This window comes from Poecilia reticulata, chromosome 21 (assembly GCF_904066995.2).
Source record: "Poecilia reticulata chromosome 21, P_reticulata-male-v2, whole genome shotgun sequence".
Taxonomy (NCBI): domain Eukaryota; kingdom Metazoa; phylum Chordata; class Actinopteri; order Cyprinodontiformes; family Poeciliidae; genus Poecilia; species Poecilia reticulata.
This window is the reverse complement of record NC_088850.1, coordinates 8,092,848-8,111,023: the sequence shown is the minus strand read 5'-3', so window position 1 is coordinate 8,111,023 and position 18,176 is coordinate 8,092,848. Positions and strand designations below refer to the sequence as shown.

General features: G+C 40.0%; 2 protein-coding genes across 18 annotated transcripts in view; one reads left to right on the top strand and one right to left on the bottom strand.

The window, feature by feature from the left end:
• The window catches only part of gphnb (gephyrin b), an 89,666-nt gene that overhangs the window by 7,850 nt on the left and 63,640 nt on the right, over positions 1-18,176 (bottom strand). For 3 of the 17 annotated variants that reach the window (XM_081602537.1, XM_081602529.1, XM_081602530.1), the window contains exons 9-16: positions 17,025-17,066; positions 15,122-15,196; positions 7,520-7,576; positions 4,491-4,580; positions 4,012-4,054; positions 2,810-2,947; positions 670-762; positions 306-361 (exon numbers count right to left, since the gene is read on the bottom strand). In XM_081602537.1, coding sequence (XP_081458663.1) covers positions 306-361; positions 670-762; positions 2,810-2,947; positions 4,012-4,054; positions 4,491-4,580; positions 7,520-7,576; positions 15,122-15,196; positions 17,025-17,066 — 594 coding nt within the window. The remainder of the gene's footprint in view (positions 1-305; positions 362-669; positions 763-2,809; positions 2,948-4,011; positions 4,055-4,490; positions 4,581-7,519; positions 7,577-15,121; positions 15,197-17,024; positions 17,067-18,176) is intronic. The other 14 variants (XM_008397472.3, XM_008397474.3, XM_008397475.3 and 11 more) reach the window with 11 other exon arrangements.
• LOC103457389 (red-sensitive opsin) lies at positions 11,824-13,217 on the top strand. Its single transcript, NM_001329059.1, has 2 exons — positions 11,824-11,926; positions 12,247-13,217. Exons 1-2 carry the CDS (start codon positions 11,824-11,826, stop codon positions 13,215-13,217), a joined length of 1,074 nt encoding a protein of 357 aa, NP_001315988.1.

Below are 18,176 nucleotides of genomic sequence, written 5' to 3'. Positions count from 1 at the left end.
TACGGTCACATTTGTTGTGGAAAAAAAGTTCAAGTGTTCTTACTGTCTGATCAAAACATATCAAGTATGAAAAAAAAATAAAGCTGATAAAATCCAAAATCTAGCATGTCTAGGAGTACACATTGTGTTAATGTCTAAGGTTTAAGGTGTGTTTAGAGTTAATCCTGCATTTAGAGGGAAAATGTCCTACTATGCAAAAAATACTGATGTGAAATGACAGCAAAGGCAAGAAATATGCGACAGAAATCAAATATTTTATGTCCATGGACGGAATGTGAGGATGTTGTCGTGAAAGCGTGACAAACCTGCTCTCCAGCTTGGGATTCTCCGATGATGAAGCGATCACCTGGGCCATCAGCCGCTGGCGAAAACAAGGTTTAAATAAATTAGACATGAGAGGAGATGAAAATGTTTGATTGGTGTAGTCAATGAAATTGACTTTTAGGTCAAAAAAATTTTAAAACTGACAAATATCGCATTAGCATGCTAAAAAGAAAATATTCCCCGTGTGAATGGATGGATCATTTGGTAAGTATCTATGTTTAATTTCTCAGTTGATGCATTTCAGGTGATTTTTACATAACATATAAAATGAGCAAAGTTTCAAAAAGATAGAAGATTTTGTGTCGAGAGAAGAACAGCCCATCAGCCATAATTTATCGTCCCTACCTCTCACAGCATATCCATCCTTTACTGAAGCAGGAAAGGGTGGAAGGTTGTCTTTGGCATAAACGTCCTGAGCCAGGACTCGACCCATCCCATCTGCGGAGAAGAGAAAAGCAGAACACAGGTGAGAGGGCGAGGAGGAGAGGAAGATGGTGTCAGCTGCAGAGAAGCAGATGCATAAAGGGTGAGACGGTGCATCCAATTTAGCGACGTGTGTGAGGTTTTCGCGCTTCGGTTTTATTACGTTGCTTCTGGTTGGAAGTCGCAAACTTTAATGACAAGAGGATCAGAGACTCTCGAAACAAAACAGCTCAATGAAAGAAAGAAACGCAGGAAAAGAAATCACAGTATGAGTGGGCGGAGTAAAAAAGATATCCAACAAAAATACCTTGAGATGCTCCGCGGATAAATATAGCTCTTCTTTGAGCTTTATCGCTGCGATGATGTGGGTGTTTAATATGAAAGATCTAAGCTTTGATATGAACCCAGGAAAAAAGAAAAACAAACAAAAAGAAAAACATTATGCATGTACATGCAAAGGACGCCCACAGTCATGCAGATGCTAAACACCAGTTATAACACGGTGCTGTAAGTGATTCATCCCAGCTGCAGATGAGGACCTGCAAGGTTCTGTCCAAGTCTTTAACAGCACTTCATCGGAAAAATTGTTGGGTTTTTTTCACATTTCCTTCCAAGCTGCCACTTAAACAGCCTGTTGGAAACATATGCCGAGGCTGAGCTGAGGTTAAAAATAGAACAGAGGTGACGTCGTGCTGCAGCAGTTTGATAAGATGCTCTTTTCCCCCCCAAAACATCTTTGATTGTGAGTCCATCTTGCTTTTCGGTCAAGTGACGGCAAAGCACAAAGCAGCAAGCCGGAAAGCTAGAGTGCATTTTCTTAATTTTAAATTGCAAACATAAACGGCATCGATAAAAAGGTAAAAGAATACATTTCACACATTCACTCAGGCTGCTCCATATTCAGCAGAGGAGCTTCTCCAGATGCTGTCTCTATAAATATTTCATTTTCCCGATGCTACCTCCCTGCTGTCCTGTTCTCTGCTCCGTTCATGCAAATCCTGTAACTGAGTCGCACCTCATCATGAAACAAAACATATTTTTTAAACTTTGAGGTTGTTTTTGTCATCATTTAAGTGTGTTGAGGTCATTACTGCCAGAGGTGCTCGTCTCTATATTGTTTTTTTTTTTAAAGGCTGAGTCTGTGTTCTGCCCTCTGGCCCTCAGCTTGGCTCCATGTCACCCTTCACCAGTGCTCGGCCCATTCCGCCGGAAGGATTACACAGCCTTGTGCAGCTAAATGTGGACATTTGTGCAAGATAAGTCAAACGCGCAGAATACAAAACTGCTCTTGATAATAAAGACGTGTTTTACTTTGTGAATAATATTTGTCTGCTTTATTTACACAGCCTGTTAAAGATGGGAAAGACAAGCGGGCACAGTAGAAACCAGATAAATACACAAAATAAAAAAGAAACATTTTTTTATCTCTCTGTGAAGCTAAATCAGACCAAACTTCTCTTGTTTTAGCTTAGTTAGAATTAGCTAAATTATTTCTATTTGCTAAATGCCTGAAAACTTAGCGAGAAAATTTGCAAAGATTAAGAAACACGTCTTTTGAACTTTGCGATTGTTAATACTAGAGTTTGGTCTTAATAAGAGAGATTAAAATAGTTCATTTTTACCTAATTGTACGCGGGTTATCGGACAGTATTCAATCAATAATGTTAACATTTATTTCATTCTTAAATTTTCTAAGGGTTAGTCCATTACAATTGCCAAAAAAAAAAAATCTTTTACGCATTGGCAGATCAAGTTGTCATGCTGACTGTGTCCCACTGAAGTTCATGGTTCTGACGTTGCTGCTTGCAGCTATTTTTAGGTGAGGTTTGTTTGTTATGCACACGCCCTTGCAGCCAAGAAAATTTGTGTCATGGAGATTGACATTTTTCATGCATACAGAGACAGCTGATTCAGTGAGGTGTCCTCACAGTGAAATGAGTTCGAGCTTAACACCCCAGCAGCCTTAAGGAACTGATGTTAACTAATGTGAAACCAAAAGAGGAGGAATAAGATGATACTAAGCACAAAATCTGACCTGGTTCAGGAGTGTCTGCCTCCTTACCTCTGTAGTTGATGATTTCAGTGCCCAGGACGGCGGTCATCTCCAGCACAGTAATGAAGGCCTTGTCCATGGAGGTAAGGGGGAAAGGGGACATGCGGTGCCTCCGGGCAACTTTTGTGATGTCCACTGCACTGTGGCCTGTGGGTAAGACAAAGGTTGGACAGACTGACATAAAGAAGTTGGACAAAAAAAAACCCTAAATATTCTTCTCTGGGTGTCACTCTACCATCACTTCTGTCATAACTTATAAACCTTCCCGAGCTCTTGTCTGCAGTCTCCAGTCTCAAACATACATTGGCAAAATATTCCTTCAAAGACATTAAGCTTAACCTTTTTAGCATTTCAGATCTTTATTTAGAAACTTTGAACGGTCTTTGGAAGTCGACAGCGCTCCGTTGGGACTCTGTCACATAAGAGTAAACGACGTCAGAAACAGGACCACTCCGGATCTCCAGAGGCAAACACACATGTTACCTTTAAAAGTCTTCGTTTCCTTATTTTTAAAACAGACTTTTATCAGTTTGCGTAACTTAAGCTCGCAGCTGAAGCAGTACATGACAGATTGCAAAACGATTTGTGCATTTGGGGGGGGGTGTGGGGGGAAGAAAGAGTCTGAAATATACAATTATATAAATAAAAAAAACAACAGTCACACTAACAGGAGAATTGGATTAACAAGATTTATTTTCTGCTCTGCTTGCAGGTGCATCTGTGCAAGAACACAATTTGAATGAGCAGAGGTTGGCAAGACACACCGAAATGTTTGTTTTCACATGCTGTGGAGCACAGCTGGATGATTCAGGTGCTCGATAGCAGCTGCGATGATCTAATAATACCTCTCTAATAATTCCAAACGTAAAACGGAACAAAGCTATGTGTAACTAATGCGTAATCTGCTTTCTTTCCCTCTGTCTTTATGTCTTCCTACCTCTCTCACCCCCTCTGCTTCTCTGCCTCCCAGTGAAGAATAGCCGCCACGCTTTGATTTCCCTTGACCTAATTTTCCTTCCTTTAAACATACACTTACGCTTCTGCAGCATATTCTTAAAGCTTAACATGAAGCTTAACAACTGCTGGCACACACATGGATGCATAAGCATAAGACAGCAGCCACACACAGAAAAAAACACACACACACACACATTTGAATCTATTTATGAGCTTGGCAGAGCAGACGGTAGAAGAAAGTAGTTAGAACTCACTTGATCTTAGGATATTTTCTTTGCTGCTGCATCGTGACTGCACCTGAAGATGGATAGAGACAACGGGGGGAGCGGAGAGAAAGAGAAACAACAAAGGTGGTAATTTTTGAAATGAAGTCACACGAAACAAACCAAAGTTGATCTTTTGAAACGGTCGAGGTGACAAGCTGGTCGTACAACATTCAGAAGCACTAGCAAAAGCTGCTTCACACAACACTGTGCTCTTTGTTCAGCTTAGGGGAGATGGCTGCATCTCCCGCTTTACGCTTCAAACATTTAAACTAACAGCACAAGTGGTAGTCACAGATAAATGCGCTCACATGTCACGCTGTCGTTAAAGAGAGCAGAGGACTGTACGGACAAATGCGACGACATACAGAGTGACGATAATCACATCACAAAAAAATAAATCATATCATAAAAGATGTTAGAACTGTGCTTGGTTGACTTTGACATTGGATGCAGTGAAAATGCCGTGCCGAGGATTGGTCGGCTGTTCGGATGTGGCGCGGGATGGAAAGATTCCTCTGGGAATCTTGGATGCTGAGTGGGAGCTGCTTCTCGTAGCTCTATGGTGAAGTGGGGAGGAGAGCAGAGATGGATGAAATTAGGCGAGTTTCCAGCAAAACACACGAAACCATTTTTTGTAGCAAATATCACGATGCCAATGTAATTATAACCCTGGTCTTATGGATTTGTTCTGGAAAATGGCAACTTTGGAGTTTTGTTGATGTGAACCAAAATGAAGAACATTCTCTTCGACTGTAGAAGCTACATAGAAAGCAGATTTTAGCAACAGGTTTAAAGATACGACCCCTAATTTGGGAGAAGATTGCTCTCAAGTATAATTAAATTGAAGGTTTCTTCCTAAAGAAGCACTGCTAGTGTGGAGGATTTAGTGACAACTAGTGGAAAGGTCACAGATAGCAGCTAAATAAGTATCTGCTTACACAAGATTCTACATAAATTATAGGTCAAAATTGAGAAAGGATGTAGTTTTACTCTAAAACCACGTCAGAGTCCCTTTTTAAAATTCCCGTGCTGCCACTAGACGTAAGGAGATTCATTAAAGATACATGTTTAAATACACAGCATACACATTTTTTTCTCCACTCTCTAACATTTAGCATTAGCAAAATGATTTGTGAGAACTTCTAACTTCAGTTTTCCTCAAAGTTGTCACACCTCCTTTGTATTTGGTAGGATTGCCTTTGAACTATATGACTTGTATCAAACATGTTCTGCAGGCTGACTTGCTCACACACATTTGTTTGGCTCTGATCACAAATTTTCTAAAGGGCTTCAATCGAGGGTTAGCGGTCGTCACTACAAAACATTGACTTTACCGTCTTTAGACAATTTGTAAGTAAAGCAAACTAGTTTGTGATGTGCTCCAGTCCCCGGATGGCTGGAATAGAGTTCTCAGGACTGCAAGGCCTTTTCCTTTATGTGTAATAATATTAATACTGACCTAAAATCTGATTTAATGTCATATACGGAAAAGAAAATGCAGCTTTTTGTACAGGATATCCTGTTACTGCATTTACTATTGACTAGTATTATTCAAACATGCTTTAAAGGGAAAATTTAAATCACATCACAGGTCTTCAATTAATGAAACCTATACAAAGAAAAAATGGTTTTATAAAATATTTGACTAATTCACTACAGTTGTGTTCATAAGCAGATCACTGAAAACAAAAAATGTTTCTCATTATTAATATGTGGAGTGGTATTTGGACGGCACTCTAATGATACAACAGCAACCTTTTCTATTTCACAAGAAACCAATTCACATTTTGCAGAACTCGTAAAATCTATACTTAAGTGCAAAGAGAAAGATCACAGTTGCAAATGCCATCAATATTTCCAATCTTATTCTGCAACTCCACCTTCAGAATCATGTAGTAAAAGTAGTGCGTTGTTAAGATCCTGAAATACATTTCTTAAATATGGTGCACTGGTAAGATTCTTAAATTGTATTTTTAAAATATCTTAAGATCTTATCAAAGTTTTAAAATGATCTGTAGTGGTTAACAAGTTTTTAAAAAAATGCTGTGCATTGGTGGGATTTATTAAAACCCTGGAGCACAATTTGAAAAAAAGAAGAAACAAAAGAAGAACAAGGTTTTGTTAATGCAACACATTTTAAAAAAAATTATCTCTCATAATTGTATGCAATAAGAATATCATAAATGTGGTGAAGTGGTATGTCCCTCCAGCATCATTTTAAAAATATTATGAATTTACAGGACTTTGATACACAACTTAAAATCTTAAGTTTATGAAATATAGAAAAAGTGGTGCATGATTAGCATGTTGCTGCTGAATTCTGCATGTAGGATGTTTTCTTATGCTTTCGGGATCTCAGTCATGGGGGTAAAGGAATACAAGAAGAACAATGACCGCGTGCTCTTAATTGAGCCACAGCATTCACATTTTTTGAGATGATCTTTAATTTACCTTAATGAATGCAGGTCAAAATTAAAGAACAAACTAAGGGCGCGTCAGTCTCAAACTTTAACATTCAGTCGCGTCAGCTGAAACTGCCTTGTTTGCAGTCATTATCTGTTTTGTCCTAACATGCCCTTCACTCACTCTGGGATCTCTCTAAGTCATCCCTTCCATCTCAATGGCTTCTGTGACCTTTAATCATTAAAAAAAAACAAGCTGGGTGCGGGTGGCGTGTGATGTATGGAGAACTGAGACACCCATGGCGAAGGTGAAGGTCTCTCTCTAATCACCTACCCGCCCCTTGCCGTCTCCTCCCCTCCCTAAGCTGATACTGCAACACCAAACAGCCAAGGTGAGAGGGTGGAGAATAGGTGGTGGGGAGTGATGGAGAGTGAAAAAGACAGGAAAGGTGAGTTGATAGCCAAGGGAGGCGAGGAACGATGGCGATCAGCATGATGTGATCCCGCAGCCCGGAAACAGACAAACAAAAAAAATTGTAAAAATGGGACAGACTTCACTAAATTACAGAGCTGCGACATAGCAGAGAGAAGAAAAAACAAAACAAAACAAAACTAAACAAAAACAGTAAAGACCAATAAAGCGGTCTCAATGGCAACTACTTAACACACATCCAGCACACCAGACAAAAACTACTGAAAGCAGACCACGTTAACCGGAGAGACAGAAACAGAGATAGCCAGGCAGATGAGGGAAGAGAGGGAGAGATGGGAGAGAAACGACAAAAGACGGAGAGGATAAGAGTCCTGACAGAGTGAGTGAGGGAATAACGAGACAAAGAGTGACAGGAGTAAACGAAGGACAGGCCGAGAACAAGAAACAGACGATTTAGAAAGTGAGAACGGTGAGTGATAGCCAGAGAAACAGCTAGGCAAGCGAGGGGGAAAGAGGGAGGGAAAGAGGGCGGGGAGGGGGGGAGGGAGGGAGGCAAAGAGCGGGGCATTTGATTTGCACGCTCCTGTGAGGAGGGGGGCGGGGGGGTTGAGGGAAGGGCAAGGGGAGAGAGGGGGGAAAGGGGAGGGGGCGGGATAGTTACTCGAGAGCTGAAGGTCCTCCTGCGATCATCTTTAAGCACCTCCAACCTACAATGGAGCTACAGTGGAGATAAAGCATTGAATCACAGGCATCAGTGCATCTGTCCCAGCAACCACAACAGCAGCACAGTCAGACATGGCAAACAGACGGACGGGAGGAACAAACACACAGACAGGTATCCACCACGACAAGCAACCCTGGCAGGTGCAGCAATGAGAGGGCTTAGAAAGAGAGAGAGGGGGTAAAAAAAATAAAATAAATAAAAAAATTGGGGGGGGGTTTATATGGCCTCATTGAAGACTCTCCAATGGCGATCAGTAAAAGGTAGCAGAATTTGGACTTTATTAACCCTGCATCCTTTAAGTTATGTTTGTGCTGTTTTTTGTTTGTTCCCATTTGGTTCATTCAAGTCTGAGGAGCTGTTAAGTGTAAATTACTCTCTGGTCTCCAAGTGTTAGTGTGTTTTTCTTTTCTTTTCTTTTTTTTCGTGAGAACAAATTTCAGCTTAGTAAATTATTGCTCTGTAGTGATTTTATTCCTTGAAGGTCCATTAATCCAAATGAAGAGATTGCTATCAAGCTGACTAACTCTCTACTCAGCGATCAGTTAATTGTAAATATATCAGTTTAGACCGTGATAATTGCAGGTTTGATTTTGGCCTTGCTCTTGAGAGGAATTTTAGTATTGCATTATTTATGTGGTTATGTATCAAAACTGGAAAGGTTTAAACTCAAATGACTACTTTTTAAAACCAATAAAGGCTTGCCCTTAATTATCTCAGTTTTAAGTGTACATAGCCTTTAAATAACTTTATCCCTTCTTAAATAAGTATAGCTTTCAATTGTGATAAAAAAAATTTAATTAAAAGACTCATTAAATCAGAAAAATATAGGTATCTGATATTGAACATTGAGCTTTATGGAACTTTATAGGTTTGATGCATTTCATATGTTTTATATTCTGCTGCTGAATAACCTGGAAGTAAGTCGTCAGTAATGCAATTTTTGGACGTCATTAAAGATATAAAGACTCGTTTTTTCTACCCTCTGTAAGAATGATCTAAAGTCACACTATTTTCTCACTTTTAATACCATCTGCTTTTCCTTTGACTTATATTTGGTCCTTTTTGTCATGGAAGCATACAGCATACATTCTTCCTCTGGCACTCTACTTTGTAATTAATAAACTTGGATCTGGGTCATTTTGGTCACCCTGTTTTTTTTTTTTTTTTGTCATGCAAATTACTAGGATTTTTGTATGAAGTGACTCTTGATAATGTCCATTAAATTTCAGGGTTTCAGATACCAGGGCCCTGATCTTGTGAACACAAACCAACTGGAATCTTTCACATATGCAGATTTACACAGAGACTTTGCAGATTATTGGCATCCCTAGCAAAACATGTGCTTTAAATACATACATATCTTATTACAAAACTGTAATCTCAAACACTTGCACAAAAAGCGTCTTTGGAGAAATTTTAACATCATTTTTGTGGGGTTTCTGGTCCTCATCTAGTGTCTCAAATCCAGTTCTAAGCTTTATAATCCTTCCTTTAGGTTAGTTTAATGATGCATCTATGTTCTTATTGCCATTTCCTGACTAATCAAATCAGCAAACAATTTGTTTCTGCATTAATTGCACCCTGGGCGAACTCCTGTTTTAGCTCCTCGTCCCATAAATCAGATACAACATCAGCATCACATCCATCCCTCATTCCTACACTGTGCACTGAACTGGGAGAACCCCCTTCCCTATTGGATAAACATGCAAAAAGGAATAGAAAACTAACTAAATTTTAACCTTTTATTTATGCACTTCATCAAAATCTGCTACAACAGAAAACAAAGTGAGATTCCTACTGCAATTAAAAAATCTGTGTATTTTAAGGCAGACAAAGCGATTGATGCTTATTAATTTTACATCACTGACTGAAGATTGCATGCATTTATAATTGTTTTATTAATGTTAAGCTCTTTTTGTGCTTGATTTCAAGTCCTTTTCAGGCGACTCATATTAGAGACCCTTGGAAATTTGCAAGGCAATAGGATTTGTGCTACAACTGCCAATATAATATACTAAAAAAGAGCAATAGGGAAATGCAAAAAAAAAAAAACACAAGATCTACGGCAGCTAAGATCAGCTACAGCAAGACACAGATCGAGCCTGAACACAGGTAAAAGCACAAACAATGTAACAATCAGAAACTAGGCCTAAAAGCAGCAAAAATGCTGAATTTTAAGAAAATACGTGATCGAAGATGAAGAATCGCATAAGAATCTCCCTACCTTGCTGGTCTCTTTAAGCACATCACAACAATAAGAATAAAAGCTACCTTCTACCTTCCAGTTTCACATAAGCCTTGTAATAATAAACCTTCATCTGATTTACAGAATACAACTAAAATCTTCACAGCAACTTAAAAAATAAAGCTTATTATGGGGGTACAAAAACGAACCAAAACAACAAAAGTAGAACAAAACATTTTGGTGCAGAAGATGGCACCATTGGTAAGCCATAGGCAAAGGCAGTTTGCAAATGGATATGAGTGCGCTGGAGGAGGGACAGGTAGATGTGTGGGGAAGTGAGGAGAATATGAGAAATGTGAGTGCAAAAGCAGATTTGTATGTTTTTTTGTCAAACATTTCCACAATGACGTCTGGTCTGTCCATAGCTGCAATATCCCCCCTTTACTAACGAGAGACCACCAAGTGAAGATGTACAAAAAGATTTATATGAGTATGAAGGATGCAAAAATGATTACAAATACTCAAATACACAAACACAAAAACAACAGCCTGGATATATGTGTTTATTAAGCCCCCACCGCCCCCCCACCCCAATAAAAGTGAATACAATGTTTGCCGCTGGGAGGCATGTGCATGTCTGCGTGTGCATCTAAAGATCTGAGTTGCAGAATCTCGACTCTTTAACTAACAGCGATATGCTAATAATGGAGATGTGTCATGAAGATCAATGTGGCAGGGAGCAAGTGGCAGCAATGACTACAGACACAGAGCAGCGAGTGTGCCCAGGCTCGCAAGACACGTGGCTCAGAGCGGGTGAGCTGCAGCCGAGGGAGGGGGGTGGGGGGGGGTCGATAAGCTCGATGATCAGCTGGCAAAGACGGATTTTAGCGAAATGATGGGATGCAACTGCTGTGGTGCTGAGATCAGCACAAAACAGAGAAGCTGTCAGAGAAATTATGCAAAAGGAGAGGGTTTGTTTTTTATATTCACAGTGAGAAGAAAAAGGAGAGGTGTTTTAGTTGGCTTTGGTTGCCTCTGCCCCCTGGGATCGAGCTGAGGACTAAATGCTAAAAAGGGGGCATGGATGGAGTCAGATTGGGAGAGGGCCTGGCAAAATGACACAATGTTAATGCAAAAAAATCTCCAGTCTGGAGAGAGGAGGAATGAGTAAAGGTGTAGTAGTGATGCTTTTTACCTCCCACATTGCTCCTCTGTTAATTCTAGTTCTTACAGTGTAGTGAAACAGTCTTTGCCCAATTACAGATTTCTTCTCTTTTCACTTTTTTCTCCCCCTCACACCTAAATGATTCAGATAATCAATCGAATGTTAATATTGATTAAAGACAAAACAATTTTCAAAGCTGTCTGAACCAGTCTGGCCATCAGTGAAAAAGTAATTACCCCCGAAATCTAATAGTCTCTTTAAGGTCTTAGCACACTGTTTAAACTGGATTTAATTACAGACTTTGACTAGGATTTATATTGTTTTGTTTACATTTTTAGTGGAGTTGGTGGCGTGCAGTGGGTCCAGTAGGAGGGGTTTTAATGTTCTTCACATGGTTTTGAATCAGTTATGCAAAGTAACTTTGTCTGAAGCAGGAGTAACGCACAAATCCAGAGACTTGAAGATGGGGACCAGTTAGTGTACGCGCTCAGACAAGATGGTGACACACAATCAGATCCTTGAGCTTTCCTGATTATCCGGTACTAGAAGAGCTTATTTACATCTGTCTCAGAGATCTCCCGTCCAGGCAGGGGGTTCTGATGAGAGTAAGGTAGGTGGTGCAGGTTGAGTTTTTGTGTCAGGGTGAAATGTGGAGAAGTTTGAGGGATGCATGGCTTTTCAGACCTACGGTAGAAGCCGCTATGGTCGCATGCCAGGGTTCCAATCCGGATTGGGGGGATGGGCTTCTTTAGTTGGTTTTAGAGTAATCCCATCAGAGGTCAGTGAACTGCAGGTGTATAAGCTAAAGTATGAGGATAAGCACCGCACAAACCCACAAGGTTACAAGCCAGAGGAAGATCAAGCAGCTCAGATCGTCTTTCCAAGATCAGGATGGCAGAAGATTGGGGAAAGCAGGCGTTTGCTCCCTGGAAGAACAATGAAGAAACTACAAGGGGCTCTGCTTTCACATACACAAACAGCAATCATACAAGAGGTATGCTTTTAATTTTGAACCAATTTGGGTTAAAGTTAGTGTTATCAGAGATTAAATTAATATTTTAAACATCTGTGGAAGAGTTTGTACAGTTTTACAATTTGCAGTGTAAGCAGAATGACATATACTGTAGTTTGTGCAGTGATATTTAAAGTGTCTGCTGGCACAAGTAAACTTTAGTGAAGTGTTTGACATTTTATTCATTAGCTGACTTTTATTTGAAGACAAACTAATTAATCTGCATTTGCACAATATTTTCCTTGCATGCCAGTAAGTAATCTGATTGTTGAAGACTCTAAGATGTGAACTTGTGCTTCCAGATCCTTTTGAGGGACCAAACTACCATATCGCTCCTCGATGGGTTTACAACATCACGACAGTCTGGATGTGTTTTGTGGTCGTCTTAGCAGTCTTCACAAATGGTCTGGTCTTGGTAGCCACAGCAAGGTTCAAGAAACTCCGTCATCCCCTGAACTGGATCTTAGTCAACCTTGCCATTGCCGACCTCGGAGAGACGGTCTTTGCCAGCACCATCAGCGTGTGCAACCAGTTTTTTGGATATTTTATTTTGGGACATCCAATGTGCGTCTTTGAAGGCTACGTTGTCTCGACTTGTGGTATTGCTGCTCTTTGGTCCCTGACTGTCATCTCTTGGGAGAGATGGATTGTTGTGTGTAAACCTTTTGGAAATACAAAGTTTGATGCCAAATGGGCGGCAGCTGGAATCATGTTCTCCTGGGTCTGGTCGGCAGTGTGGTGTGCTCCTCCCGTCTTTGGATGGAGCAGGTACTGGCCCCATGGGTTGAAAACGTCCTGTGGACCCGATGTGTTCAGTGGAAGTGAGGACCCCGGTGTCAAGTCCTACATGATTGTCCTCATGATTACATGCTGCATCACTCCTCTGGCTGTCATCATCTTGTGCTACCTGGCAGTGTGGTTGGCCATCCGTGACATTGCTATGCAGCAGAAGGAATGCGAGTCGACCCAGAACGCCCAGAAGGAAGTATCTAGGATGGTTGTTGTCATGATCTTGGCTTATTGTGTATGTTGGGGACCTTACACCTTTTTTGCTTGCTTTGCCGCAGCCAACCCCGGATATGCCTTCCACCCGTTAGCCGCTGCCATGCCTGCATACTTTGCCAAAAGTGCCACCATCTACAACCCGGTCATCTATGTCTTCATGAACCGACAGTTCCGCACATGCATCATGCGGCTTTTTGGGAAAGAGGTGGATGACGGCTCTGAAGTGTCCACATCAAAGACAGAGGTCTCCTCTGTGGCTCCTGAATAAACCTTCATATCCTCTGTTGTTTTTTTAAAATAATTTGACCTGTATGTAAAATATAATTTGTTTTATTTTAAAAGCTTAAAAGTGAAGGTTTTGTGTGTCAATGCATGAAATGAACTTTAATTATTTTAAGAACTCATGGATGTGTTAATGCAGCAATTTTGGTAAGTCAACTATTCACCAATACTCCCTGTTGTCTGTATTTGTGACCAACAGTTTTTAATGTGGTTCACTGGAGTCCTGAAGCCTTAGAAATGGTTTTGTAACCATTTTGATGGCACCTTTTGGGCGTCAGTGACTACTTTGATTCTCATCTGTTCTTGAATTTATTCCAGATCTGTGCTTTTTATGTGATGTCAGACAGGTTCTATCTGAGTGATTTATTTAAAATATTGGTCTTAATGGGCTGAAACATTTAAATGTGACAATACATCAACACAGAAGAAATCTGTAAGGTGGAAAATAACAGCACGGAATATCTCATGTATTTGGCACAAAAACACCCCCTACTCAAACAAAACAGCATCAGGCAATAATCAAGCCGTACAAAAGATCAGATGGACGATGAATGAAAAAGAATGAGTGCTGGTGCAGATCTGGAGAAAGAGGCAATGATTCAGAGAACTGTTGTTGATCAGAAGAGGTGGTAGCACAAATGTTTACAACTCAGTAATGACGAAATTAGATGTTGCTATGCGTCCCACCACGGTACATATTCCATTTACAGCTGAGTCAAATTATTGGGGTAGCAAGTTTTAGATGCTTTTGCTCCAAAAATTAAATCAAATCAATATGTAATCTTTGACAACACATTTATCTACCAGCCTTTGTACTTAGGCCATATTAATACTTTGTAAAACAATTTAGTTATCCTAAATTTGACCAGATTGACAAAGTTAATTCTTCCAGTTATATGCTATTACATAATGAGGAAATTTACAAATTTTGTCTTGTTAAAACAACAGAATGTAAAGGATTATATTAAGGTTTTATGTGATAGACCAACACAAGAATTGTGAAGTGGAAAAAAATAAATTTTGTTTTTTTTACCCCTTTCTTTAAACTTCAAAAGTGTGGTGTGAATGTGTATTTAACCCCCTGGACTGTGCTGGCCCTAAATAAAACCCTTTGCCCCCAATTGCCTCTAGAAGTTATTGAAATAGAAAATAGTCTACCTGCATGTAATTTAATGACAGTATAAACGCAACTCTTTTACAAAGGCCTCAGACGTCAGCTGGAGGAAATTAGTGAACAAAAACAGAAAGATGAAGCTGCAAAACTAGCAACATGGCTGTCCACCTAAAATGACAGGCAGGGTAAGAACATCTCATTGACCCGATGTAACTCTGGAGTAGTACTATCCTGGGGAAAATGGATGGAAATAAATACAGGGCCCTACTGCAAGCAAACATGTTAAGATACTGCGAAACACTTAGAGATTCACTTTACAGTACAACTCTGATGCTAACCATATAGACAGAGCTGCAATGAAATCGTTCAGATGAAATAAATCCAAATAAAAATCTTTAGCAAGCCTTAGAAACAGATATTTCTGATGCTCTCTATTTGATTTCAGTGAGATTTTACAGACAACAATGCAACACTTTGTGGAGGTCTATCACATATAATCTCACAGTTGTAGCATAGGAAGATAAAAGAGGTATGTATGCTTTTACAATGTGATCTAGGCCTCATTTGACTGTAAAATTAATAAAACGCTCCAGTGAAACATGGTAAACCGAACTGAAGCCCCATGGGATTAAAAAGCCCCTTTCTCTTACTGCCTCTCTGCCTGTGTGTGTGAGTGGCAATGCGTGTCACTTGTGTTAGGTGGTCAAGTGCTCTGTGGGAAGCCAATGGCCTGCATGCCAGTAAATAAGAAGTTGCTAGAAGGTTAGCGGGTTTACCTGGTCCAAGGTAGAGTACCTTGACTTGAGCGTGATGACCTCATCCAGGTGAGCCCTGAATTCTCTCCGTGAGGCCTGGGGGAAGCCACAGGATAGTCACTCATCTTCAAACCACACACACACACACACACCCACACGCACACACACACACTGCTAAGCTAGAAAAGGCATGCACACCCACTCGGACATAAAATATCAGTTAGTGGTGCCTTTGGATTATCCAGACATTTCCAGCCACAGTCTGGTCATTTTGCTTAGAGACTCAAACAGCGTACAAAACGGCCACTAGTGCTCCATTGACTCTTCAGTCAGACCAAATAAAAATTCAAAGAGTCAAATATCTCACCTTAACCTCCAAAAACACAACAGAACCGCACCGGCTCAGTGGACTTAAAGCAGTTCTAGCAGAGAGTTTGATCACATATCTCAGAATATGCGATAAAACAGACACTAATCTATTATTAATATAGACACTACCAAAGACCTCTCTATGGAGAAATAAAGTAATGAAAAAATTACAGTTTCATTAAAATATTAGTCAAATTATGCTTGAGATTAAAAATGGCAGACAGGAAAGATCACAGTTTTAGCGAGGCTTAGTGATTTTAACAATCATTTAAGTCCTGTCACATAAAATAAACAGAGGTACTTAAAATCATCCAGTTTCCATCTACGTGGAAACTAGGTTAACATTATAAATTCAACAAAATTGGATTATATGCTCATTTGAACTGATATGGGCTGTATTTAATTTAATCTGACTGTATTATAAATTTGTGTTGGACTAAAAAAAAAGTTAAACTGAACTTTATTTGCTATAATTGGGTCTGAATTGGACCAGTTTCTCTTGGCTCCATACAAATAAACTGCTTTCAACTGAACTAAATGACTGTATTTATCAATATCGTCCTTTAGACGTTAAGAAAGGTTCGTCAGTGCCATCACACTGGAGACAAGCGGGCAGATATATATAATTAATGTATGGCTAACTGCTAGCTGGCTAACATTAGGCTTCTGGAATTGCATATTGGAAATTCATGATCTTTCTACCCTTGAAAAAGATGTACTTGAATAAATTAATTCCTAAATTCATGACTTTAAGCTTTTGATAACTCTGAATGCATGTTTTTTTTATTAATATGAAAAAAAAAACAGCTAAATTCTTGGTGTGTGTGGGGGCTTTTAAGGTAGTTTTGGTATTTCAGAAAAACTTGATATAAACAGGGTATCTATAGGCACGTGTGGTGGAAACTAAATGTCTTGTTTTTTATTTGGAGCTTTCTCAGATACAATTATTTAATGAATTCATAACATCTTCCCCATTTTACTCCTTCCAACTGAGCTCATGCCTCTATTATTACATCTACAGACCAGAATCACTGGACTATTACCAAGGTAACAAGAAAACATCAGAGCTGTGAAAGCTGTTAATCAGCCTTTTATGTGCTGATGTTTATGTGAAGCCCTGTATGTGCAGCAGAGGAAGAGAAATGCACACTGTGCAAGCAATATCACTTACATTCAGATACACAAAACAAGCATCTTTCAACTGTGCTGAGGTTGAAAGATCAGTTAAGCAAATGTAAAGTGATGAAAGTTTAGTTATTTGTCTGGGTCTGAAAGGATGGAGACAAGTTAAGAGCTAGAAACAGAATGTTCACCAGAACACCAGAAGACAAGATCCACAACGAAGCGACGTCGAGGCGACAACAGATGCACAAACACCGAGGGACAACCGAAAAGAAAAAGAAAAATGCAGAGGAGCAGCAGGCAGGACGAAACGGACACGCAGAAACGCATGACGGAAACAACAGGGAGACGGGGATTCAAAGGTGCTGCAGAAGGAGGAGGAAGCATCGACTGATGCCACGGTTACGATGCATCACAACACATGCAGGAGTACCTCAGCAATGCTTAGGGTGGATGAACAGGAGGGAAGCCGCGCCTGGTGCCGCGAGAGAGAAAGGAAGGGAGAAGAGAAGAGGTTTAACAGAGCCAAAAGCCGGGTTGAGCAGGGGACAGAGGCACACAGAGACTGACAGGGGCAGCCCTCTGTCATTCAGGACGTCTAGGTCACGGGTCTCTGTGTGACTGTCGTAGATGGGCCGAGGCAGCCAAGGACGGGGTGGACATGGCAGGACAAGACGGGACAGGAAAACACAAGAAAGGTCAGGACAGCAGGTAGGAGTCTCACTGGGATTCATTCTTCACCAGATCAACTGGAGCAGAGGTTCCACACAGGATAGTCACACAGTTCAAACACCATCTCATTTCGTTTCCTGGCATGAACAGATCAGCGCTTATATGCTTCACATGCTAACTAACAAGGTGGCCTGAATTACACGGAAGTTCCGGTTAAGTAATTTTTTGGGTTGTACTGAACAGTTAAATTGTAGAGCAGATCAGACTGTTTGCACTCATCAGTTACAGTTATTTTCTTTCTCATCTGTTTCATCACTGAATCAAAGACAGCTGCTGTTCTGCTTTTTCTCCACGTGCTAGTTCGTGAAAAAAGAAAAAAACATCAAAACAAAAACGGCACAGGGACACTGTGCTGGCAGAGACACTGCTGTCGGTCTGAAAACCTTCCAGCATGGAAGGTGGAACTGTATTCACTGAGAAATACAGTTAGAGGTGTCTCTCAGTAAAATAATGATAAACAATTAACAGAATAGATTACAGGTCCCTGCAAAAGCATCGCTATATTTTCAGATTTACTAGGATTTTGAGTGAGAAGTCAATACAAACTAGGATATAATTTAAAAATGGAAGCAAAGACAATGTTGGAATCTCAACATTTTTCTACAGGAAAAAGTCTGAGCACAATCTTAAATCTATTGCAAAATGCAAATTAATTGCTACAACATACATTTTTTTTTTGTTTTTGGAATTTGGAAAACATTTTTCCTTTAGAATTGTATATTTTTACAAAGCGCATTATGCAGTAAGTTGTCAAAAAAAAAAAATCACACTTTTGCGCTTTAAAGTAATCAGAAGGAATAAAGCGTTTCAAACCACTTTGAGACGAATACACAAGTCAATGAATTGAGAATTT